Source organism: Austrofundulus limnaeus, unplaced genomic scaffold (genome assembly GCF_001266775.1).
Source record: "Austrofundulus limnaeus strain Quisiro unplaced genomic scaffold, Austrofundulus_limnaeus-1.0 Scaffold16, whole genome shotgun sequence".
In the NCBI taxonomy this organism is placed as follows: domain Eukaryota; kingdom Metazoa; phylum Chordata; class Actinopteri; order Cyprinodontiformes; family Rivulidae; genus Austrofundulus; species Austrofundulus limnaeus.
The window spans coordinates 200246-210633 of NW_013952418.1; the positions used below are offsets into that span (position 1 = coordinate 200246).

General features: G+C 44.5%; 1 protein-coding gene across 1 annotated transcript in view; it reads left to right on the top strand.

Moving 5' to 3' along the window:
- Nucleotides 1-9541: 9541 nt before the first annotated feature.
- mnx2b (motor neuron and pancreas homeobox 2b) overlaps nt 9542-10388 on the top strand; it is a gene marked incomplete at its 3' end in the record, with an annotated part of 2571 nt that continues 1724 nt past the window's right edge. The window contains 1 exon segment of the mRNA XM_014002984.1: nt 9542-10282. Within this exon segment, the coding sequence (XP_013858438.1) occupies nt 9865-10282 (418 nt within the window).

A 10388-nucleotide genomic window follows, 5' to 3' on the forward strand; every position in this document is an offset into this window, starting at 1 on the left:
CCCCCACCCCCTCGACCTGCCCCGTTTACCGTAAGGCCGTTTAATTTTCCTGAAATAGGGCAGTGACAGCTGTGTCATGCTGATGAGAAGAGTGGCAGCCTGTCCTCCATCTTCTAGGTTGTTTCATGYGCCTGAAAAAACAATAAAAATATAAACAGATGGACCCTCGTTTGGCTAGTTATTAGCCTAGCTTTAACAGACTTCTTCCCCCTCTTTGATCCACGACTGATAAAGTACAAACAGGTTGGGCAAAATCGTATCGTGTGCAAAYTATCATCAGGGCAAAAATAATATTTGCCACTTACTGTTCACTGCGATTAGTCTACAAGTCATTGCAGCACAGAGCTAACATTAATGTGGAGCTAATGCTAAAYGCTAACACTACGAACTAGTCCTGAGAGGCCAAACTGTTGTAGCGGGGACACAACTGTAAGTTTGTAGGGAAGCGTTAACAGCATTAGCAGCATTATCAGTGTTAACAGCATTAGCAGCATTAGCAGCATTAGCAGTGTTCACAGTGTTGATAGCATCAACAGCATTAGCAGTGTTAGCAGTGTTAACAGCATTAGGAGTGTCAGCATTAGTAGTGTTAAGATAAGAAAAGATAAGACAAACCTTTATTGTCATTGTTCAAAGCACAATGAAATTACAGTTCAGAACACCCATTCACAAGAAGACAGAATGTAACCAAACAGAAGAACAGGAGCCACTGCATTAACGGTGTTATCAGTGTTAGCAGCATTAGCAGTGTTAACAGAATTAGCATTGTTAACAGCATTAGCGGTGTTAGTAGTGTTAGCAGTGTTTGCAGCATTACAAGTGTTAACAGCATTAGCAGCATTAACAGTGTTAACAGCATTAACAGTGTTAACAGCGTTAGCAGCATTAACAGCGTTGGCAGCATTAGCAGTGTTAACAGCGTTAGCAGCATTAACAGTGTTAACAGTGTTAGCAGCATTAACAGTGTTAGCAGCATTAACAGTGTTAGCAGCATTAACAGTGTTAACAGTGTTAGCAGCATTAACAGTGTTAGCAGCATTAACAGTGTTAGCAGCATTAACAGTGTTAACAGTGTTAGCAGCATTAACAGTGTTAGCAGCATTAACAGTGTTAGCAGCATTAATAGTGTTAGCAGCATTAGCAGCATTACCAGTGTTAGTGGTATTAGCAGTGTTAACAGCATTAGCAGTGTTAGTGGTATTAGCAGTGTTAACAGCATTAGCAGTGTTAGCAGTAATAGCAGTTAGCAACATTGGCAGTGTTAGCAGAATTAGCACTTTCTTTTGTCAGAGGATGATGTTGTATAACAAAAGCCAAGCACCAACATTAAAATCTGTGTCCCATACTGAAATATTTAAATGAAACAAATTTTTAATGAAAATTTCAACGTTTACCCGTAACATTTACATTTAATTTTTACATTTAGATTTAGGATTTACCATTTAGACATAGGCTAACATTTAACAATAAATTTAACATTTCGTAAAAATAGCCCGAGTAGAGTTGAATCAGGTTAGACAAATGAAAAAAAAAAAGACTTTATACAGAACATTACTCTAAAACTGAGCAGAATGTCCCTTTAACTCATGGAGGCTCTGCCCCCTCCCATGATGCTGTTCTTCAGTAAACGCTGCAGTCTGTTAAACTGCAGAAAAAATGGGGACAAAACACTAAATGAGGACAAAACTAATAACTGGGAGCTGTTTTTTATTTTGCTTTCATTGATTGTTATGGTTCTCTTTATCATCTGACCCTGCTCAATTATGCCAATTGGATCTCGCAGTGCCACGCCGACGCTGGGGGGAGGGGGGGGGGCAGTAAAATAAAGCACAAAGTGTGTTTATGTTTAAGGATGTCTGCAGAAAACAGCTTGTTGGTGGAATCTGCGTTACTTAGCATGTATTACTCTGCAGAGAGAAGGACAAAGATTTAAATTTTAGTGATGTCATTTTCACCTGTCAGTCACAGAGGGGCTCCATAAACGTGGAGCCATTACATAAATGAGATGTCGATGTGACCCTCCGTATCCTCGCTCACAGACACACACTCATATTATCTGTGGGTTTTAAATAAATAGAATAGAAATCCAGGAAATAACCTGGGCCCAGATGTCAGCGCTGCACCGGCGGACGGACGCTAAATCAGAAAATATTAACTTGTCTAAGGCTTACTTTTTAGTCTGTGTGTCTGTCTGCTTCTCATAACTGTGGCAGTCAGGGAGTGAGAGACCCAGGTTTCCATGGTAACCCTTATGAGGGGCTCAATATGATTGTGTTTACTCAGAAATTAATTTGTTTGTGTTCACTTTAAGAGTTAAAGCTGAGTATAACAGCACTCTCTGAGAGAGAAGCTGCAAGTTCATGCTAACCTGTAGCATGATCATGCTAACCTTCAGGTTCACGCTAACCTGGAGCTTCATGCTAACCTTCAGGTTCACACTAACCTGTAGCTTCATGCTAACCTTCAGGTTCACGCTATCCTGTAGCTTCATGCTAACCTTCAGGTTCACGCTAACCTGTAGCTTCATGCTAACCTTCAGGTTCACGCTAACCTGTAGCTTCATGCTAACCTGTAGCTTCATGCTAACCTTCAGGTTCACACTAACCTGTAGCTTCATGCTAACCTTCAGGTTCACACTAACCTGTAGCTTCATGCTAACCTTCAGGTTCACGCTAACCTGTAGCTTCATGCTAACCTTCAGATTCATGCTAACCTTCAGGTTCACACTAACCTATAGCTTCATGCTAACCTTCAGGTTCACACAAACCTGTAGCTTCATGCTAACCTTCAGATTCATGCTAACCTTCAGGTTCACACTGACCTATAGCTTCATGCTAACCTTCAGGTTCATGCTAACCTTCAGGTTCACACTAACCTGTAGCTTCATGCTAACCTTCAGGTTCACACTAACCTGTAGCTTTATGCTAACCTTCAGGTTCACACTAACCTATAGCTTCATGCTAACATTCAGGTTCATGCTAACCTTCAGGTTCACACTAACCTATAGCTTCATGCTAACCTTCAGGTTCACACTAACCTGTAGCTTCATGCTAACCTTCAGATTCACGCTAACCTTCAGGTTCACGCTGACCTACAATGTCATGCTAACATGTAGCTTTATGCTAACCTTCAGGTTAATGCTAACCTTCAGGTTCACACTAACATGTAGCTTCATGCTAACCTTCAGGTTCACACTAACATGTAGCTTCATGCTAACCTTCAGGTTCACACTAACATGTAGCTTCATGCTAACCTATAGGTAAATGCTATCCATCCATTCACCTCTTTATGTACTATCTCTTAACTTACTGACCTAATTTACTTTATTAATACTTTCTAAATACAAATTTACTTACCTCGTCAGTTGGACCTGCCTGGGAGAGGTCCTGATCCATCTGCAGCTGATTCCTTTTGAAAACCAGAATGAATCAATACACCTGGACCAGGGTAACCTGGGTACGGATCCAGACCTGGTGTCCAGTTCTCTGTGGTCCACCTCAGGCAGCAGGTTGATTCAGCTGAGTTTTATTCTAATCTGTTTCAGATGCAGACTTGAGTGTCAGGAGTGGGGTGAGAGGATGAGGAGGCAGGGTTGGAGGGTCAGCATCGGTCCTGCAGGGGGGGTTAATTAAAGTGAGTGCCTGTGCCCCCCCTCACAGTCCCACTCTGACTCAGTACCTGCTGCTGAGGTTAACAGTGATAAACGAGCTGAGCCTGTTTAACACACACCTGCAGGAACTTACCTTGAAGATGTTGATTTAATTCACAAAAATCCACTCATTTCTTCACAGACTTGAATGTTTTCTTGTCAGGTTAATGGAAACTAAACTAAAGTTAAACTARACCAAAGTAAACTCATTAATCGAGCCTAAAAGAATTTAAAGAATCTGTTTTTATTCAGACACTAAACCTGAGACTGAGCTCAAAGCAACGTGAAGCTAATCGCTGTGGAGAATAAATCTGATTGTTTCAGTTTCACCTTCATCAGGTCGTTTCAATCGTTTTGTTGATCAATAAACTCACTGACAGCTTAAAGAGCCCGTCTGTAAAATCAGCTCGGAGCTAAATCACCGGAAAGATTTAAGAGATCTGAATCCATCAGAGCGTTCAACAGAAGGTTTGTCAGGAGGTTGAGTTTAATTAATCTGGTTAAAAATAAAATAAATGTTGTTTTAAGGTGTTTAYGGAAGATGGGAATATAAATATTTAAACTAGCTGTGAGTGTTAGCATCTGTTAGCATGTCGCCTGCTGTTCTGCTCCGTGAACTAAAGTCAGCTGTTTGTTGTGTCGATTTATAAAAACTGAAGCAGCTGAGATACAGGTTAACATCTCCTAGCAAAGTACTGGCTAAAGGCTAGTTAAAAGCTAAAAGTAACGAAAGGCTGGCTAAAGGCTAGTTAAAAGCTAAAAATAGCAAAGGACTGGCTAAAGGCTAGTTAAAAGCTAAAAATGAATTTCATGAATGAACTTTCATGAATTACTTGCTTAAACATAAAAGTATTAGTTCTATTACAATAGCAAAAGGCTGGCTAAAGGCTAGTTAAAAGCTAAAAATAGCAAAGGACTGGCTAAAGGCTAGTTAAAAGCTAAAAATAGCAAAGGGCTGGCTAAAGGCTAGTTAAAAGCTAAAAATAGCAAAGGGCTGGCTAAAGGCTATTTAAAAGCTAAAAATAGCAAAGGGCTGGCTAAAGGCTAGTTAAAAGCTAAAAGTAGCGAAAGACTGGCTAAAGGCTAGTTAAAAGCTAAAAGTAGCAAAAGGCTGGCTAAATTCTAGTTAAAAGCTAAAAATAGCAAAGGACTGGCTAAAGGCTAGTTAAAAGCTAAAGGTATCAAAAGACTGGCTATTACTAACAAAAATGCTAAAAGAAGAAAAAGGCTAACTAAAACCAACAAAAAGCCTGCTAAAAGAAGCAAGAAGCTAGTCGGAAGACTAAAGCCTTAAAAAAGCAAATAGCTAGCTAAAACCCTCAAAAGGCCTACTAAATGGTAAAACTATCAAAAGGCTAACTAAAGCAGACAAAAAGCTAAAAAAGCAAAAGGCTAGCTAAACCTATCAAAAGGCCTACTAAAAGCTAAACCTATCAAAAGGCCTACTAAAAGCTAAAACTATCAAAAGGGTAGCTAAATCTGAAAAAAGCTAAAAAATCAAAAAGCTAGCTAAACCTATCAAAAGGCCTACAAAAGCTAAAAGAAGTAAGAGGTTGGTTAAAGATACCAAAGGGCTAGCTGAAGGCTAAAAGTAGCAAAATACTTGCTAAACTATCAGGCAACTAAGGCCTCCTAAAATCTAAAAACATAAGTGGCAGAACAGTAGCTAAAGACCTAAAGTAGCTTAAGAAAAGTCAAGTCGAAGTCAAATTTATTGTTAAATCTGCAACATTTACAGAAAACATGGTGACATTAACRTCAAAATAAACATTTAAATAAGAATAAAAACGTAACTGAACTAAAGTGTAGAAATGTAAGAGGATCAAGTGTGTAAAAAAAACAGAACAAGCAGCTAAAGATTTCAAAGCGATGGAAATGTTTTTGTGATGAAAATATTAGTGAATAAAGTTAAATATGTAAATGTTACAAACACTAACAGCTGCAACACAACTGACTGAAAAAAGAGCCAACATTCTCAGATGTTTAGTTTCGGCTCACGCGTGGTGACCTTCGGCTCGTGTTTATTACGTCAGCTGATCGTTTCTAATCCTCAGCAGGATTGTCCTCAGAGGAGCGACCGTCTGCAGGTTCACATGTTTTCTGATACCAGGGGTTTCGGCGGGAAAAAAAACAACCGAAAGTTTAGGAGTTTATCTGTGCAGAAGAGGAACTGTTAGAGCCGTAAACAGCCGAAGGCCGGAGACCTTCAAAGCTCCTGATAGCTCTGAATGTCCTCCTAAGTGTTGAGATAAAAGCTAATGGAGCGCAGCGCAGCGATAAGAGGGTGAAAGTAATGATGCTTTGTTGTAGCTGATAAAGATGTTTATCTGCTCGCTCACAGATCTGCGCACAATGAGGCCTTTATGTTTGGACTGTAAAACCTTCGGCTGTTAAAAACAAGGACCCATTAAACGCTCATAAACGTCCCGCCGGCCGCACCRCGCTGAAAAGAAGCTTTTGTTTCAGCGCCGAGGAGAGACCAGGTGAGCCGGGAGAGACGAGGAATTCCTAAGCTTAGACTCTGGACCCGGACCGGGTTTTATTTGTTCAGACGGCTTTTATCAGACGGAAGACGTTTTTATTAATGAGCTCCGATTGAACGAGGACATCTGATCAGGATGGACCAGAAGAAGGTCCGGGGTCTTAGGTGGAGGCTGGGTCTACAGACAGTTCTGTAGACTTAGTCCTGGTCCGTCGAAATGACCCAGACCTCACCTAAACTCTGAGTAAAGACCCAGAGAACCAGACCTCAGATCCAGGAGATCCAGGTGGACCCGGGACGCCTCCTATGGACACATGTTCTGCACATGTCCAACTGTAAAGAGACCTCAGGGAAGATCCTGGAGACACATGGGCTGTGTCCAAACTTAGGGGTCACATCCTTTGAAAGACTCAGTCAAGGTGGGCTGCGTGCTTCAAAAGATCCAGTCTAGGTGGGCCTTGTCCTTCGAAAGACCCAATCTAGGTGGACCAGGTCCTTCAAAGGACCTGCTCTAGGTAGGCCACGTCCTTCGAAGGACTCGGTCGAGGTGGGCCGGGTCTAGGTGGATTGCGTGCTTCTAAAGATCCAGTCTAGATAGGCTGTGTGCTTTGAAAGATCCAATCTAGGTGGGCCTGGTCCTTTGAAGGACCTGGTCAAGGTGGGCTGTATSCTTCGAAGGACCTGGTCTAGGTGGGCCATATCATTCGAAGGACCTGGTCTAGGTGGGCCTTGTCCTTCAAAAGACCCAATCTAGGTGGGCCTTGTTTTTCAAAAGATCTGGTCTAGGTGGGTCCTGTGCTTCAAAAGACCCAATCTAGGTGGACCAGGTCCTTTGAAAGACCTGGTCTGAGTAGTCTGCGTCCTTCGAAGGACCCCACCTAGATTGGGTCTAGGTGGGTCCTTCAAAGGACACGACCCACCTAGACTGGGTCCTTCGAAGGACTATGTCTCTGAGCTGGTCTGGGGACAGCTTTGATTCCTCTCAGAAGAGGAGAGAGAGGTCTGAACCTCCCTGATCCTGCTGAGACCCTGAGACCTTTCTCAGGGTCTGAGACTAAAATCAGGTCTGGATCGATCAAACCTCGAAAACAAATTTCACCTGTGGGATTCCAAAAAACATGTTGAGCGAACCAGTGACTCGACTGTCCCTGCGGGAGGGTGAGAGGGAGAACGGTTCTTTGTCTCGTCTGGGTGGGACAAAAAGCTGAACAAACGTCCAGGAAGCTCAATACTGGTTAATAAATGACGAGACAAGAGAACCGAAACTCTAATAAATTAYATTTATCTCCATAATGAGACAACTTCAACTGGTCCTAAGGTCCAGGCTGAACGGGGTCCAGACCCAACATGGTCTGGTACAATGTGGTGCAGGCTGAACGTGGTCCAAGTCTGACGTGGTCCGAGTTAAACATGGTCCAAGTCAGACATAGTTTCAAGTCAGACATGATCCAAACCAGACATGGTTCAAACCAGACATAGTTCAAACCAGACCCAAACCAGACATGGTTCAAACCAGACATAGTTCAAACCAGACCCAAACCAGACATGGTTCAAACCAGACATGATCCAAACCAGATATGGTTTCAAGTCAGACATGGTTTCAAGTCAGACATGGTCCAAGTTAAACATGGTCCAAGTCCGATGTGGTCCAGACCAGATGTGGTCCAGCATCAGGTGGGCTAATTGATCACAGTTTATCTCAGTGAATGAGTCTAATCAGGACGTGCAGCAGAATTGCTGGAATTGACCTGCAAAATCTCACTGACCTACACGAGTTCAGGTCAGTGAAGAAGGTCAGACTGATCCTGGCAGACCCTGATGAGTTCAGGCTGCTCCCGTCTGGACACAAATACCAGTTGACCAAATGTAGGAAAAACAGATTTAAAAACTCATTTATCCCAGCAGCAGGCAAATTTCTTAACGAACATCTGTGATTTTTGTGTATGAATGTTTTTGTTTAGTTGTTTTTATGTCTATTGGCTGTACAACAAATTACCCCTTTGGGGATAATAAAGATCTTGAACTTGATCTGAGTCTCACAGAAGCCTCTTTGTTGCCCGGATCATTTATCAGTGCTGAGCCTGTGATGCCTTCAAGGCCCGCTGGGAAAACACAGTTTTAACAGCCTTTTTTGTCGCAACGACATAAGAAAATACAACGAATCAGATGGACTGGAGACGACCAGATTTAAACTAAACGAACCAGTACTCTGTGCTAACACACCTGGATTAAACTCATCTGTAAAACTGAGTTTGAGACATTTTAGGTCCATCAGCTGTGGYGGCCATCTTGAATCAGTTGTAAACAAATAAACAATTCAATATCAGTGAGTCATGAGATATTTTCCTAACAGACCTCTTGTCTTTTGGCAGCAGGGTTTGGAGTAGTTTAAGGACGGGGCGGTTTGTCTCTCATCCGTCTCTTGTCTGTCCCTCATCTGTCCTTCGTCTGTCTCTCATTTGTCCCTCGTCTGTCCCTCGTCTGTCCCTCATCTGTCCCTCATCTGTCCCTCATCTGTCCCTCGTCTGTCTCTAATTTGTCCCTCGTCTGTCTCTCGTCTGTCTCTCATCTGTCTCATCTGTCTCATTTGTCCCTCGTCTGTCTCATCTGTCCCTCATCTGTCCCTCGTCTGTCCCTCGTCTGTCTCTCATCTGTCTCATCTGTCTCATTTGTCCCTCGTCTGTCTCTCATCTGTCCCTCATCTGTCTCTCGTCTGTCTCTCATCTGTCCCTCTTCTGTCCCTCATCTGTCCCTCGTCTGTCTCTCGTCTGTCTCTCGTCTGTCCCTCATCTGTCCCTCATCTGTCTCTCATCTGTCTCTCATTTGTCTCTCGTCTGTCCCTCATCTGTCTCTCGTCTGTCTCTCATTTGTCTCTCGTGTGTCTCTCATCTGTCCCTCATCTGTCTCTCATCTGTCCCTCATCTGTCTCTCATCTGTCCCTCGTCTGTCTCTCGTCTGTCTCTCATCTGTCCCTCATCTGTCTCTCGTCTGTCCCTCATCTGTCTCTCATCTGTCCCTCATCTGTCTAATGATTGAGAAATGTGCTGTAATGACTGATAAGCTCTTTAATGTTTCAGTAAAACGCGAACGCCTCCATAAACTTCAGCTTTGTAGTTCAGAGGCGGCTCCTTTCAACCTGCCGAGGTGTGTGCACGAGGGCAAAGGTTTAAATAAAATGTTTCAAGTTTTGAACGAAATGATTTTTCAGTTTATTTTTCAGGATGAAACTGTCTTTAGTCTCATTTTGGACTCAGATCGTTCAGTCCCTGCAGGACTTTAGTCCACCCTGATCCACCCTGATCCGAGCTGAACTGAATATCGGTTTTAAAATGCAGCCTAAATGATGGACAGAGCGGCTTGGAGCAGGTCCTGAATCTGAAGGTGTCCTCAGGAGGGACAGAGAGTGGACATGTCCTCAGGGGGGACAGGTGGACTTGTTCTCACTCTGTCTGGCGGGTAATTAGCTGATTAGGGGCGGGTCAGGGAGGCCGCAGCCAATCAGCGCTCAGCGCGGCCGGCGSGCGCAGGACGCGCACCTCTGCGGTTCCCGCTGCGCTCATGGAGAGGTGCAGCTTCAGGATGGAGGAGATCCCAGCCTCTGGTCTGTCCTGACTGAACATTTGGGGAGTTCTRCTCGGTTCGGCTCGGTTCGGCTCAGAAAGGAGACCGGAGGGGTCAGAGTCTGCACAGGTGCGCACCTTTCCCTCCACCTGCAGCTGCAGCTCAGTCCCTCATGGAGAAATCCAAAAACTTCCGAATCGACGCGCTGCTCGCGGAGGAGCCCCCCCGCGGCGGCAGAGACCCTTCCCCCGGTCTGAGCGGCGGCAGCCCCGCGGGCAGCCCGCCGCCCTGCCGCCGGGCGGACACCCCGTCCCCGCGGGGCGCGCAGCTGCAGCCCGGACTGCTCCCCAAACCTCCGGGGCTCCTGAGCCTCCCTCACCCGGGACTCGGCGCCATCCCGGGTCTGTACCCGGCGCCCGTGTACCCCCTGACGGCCCTGGGGGGCCAGCACCCGGCCTTCGCCTACACCGGCTTCCCGCAGCTGACCCAGGCCTACCCGGAGCACCTGAAGGCGGCGGCCCTGGCCGGGTCTCTGCCCCTGGAGCACTGGATCCGGGCCGGGATCATGATGCCGCGGATCCCGGACTACGGTAAGTCTCAGATCAGTTCCGAATTTATGTGTCAGAAAAACAAAATATTATTTAAAATATTACAGAAGAATAAAAAATATAGATTTAATGTGAGAACATATAATAA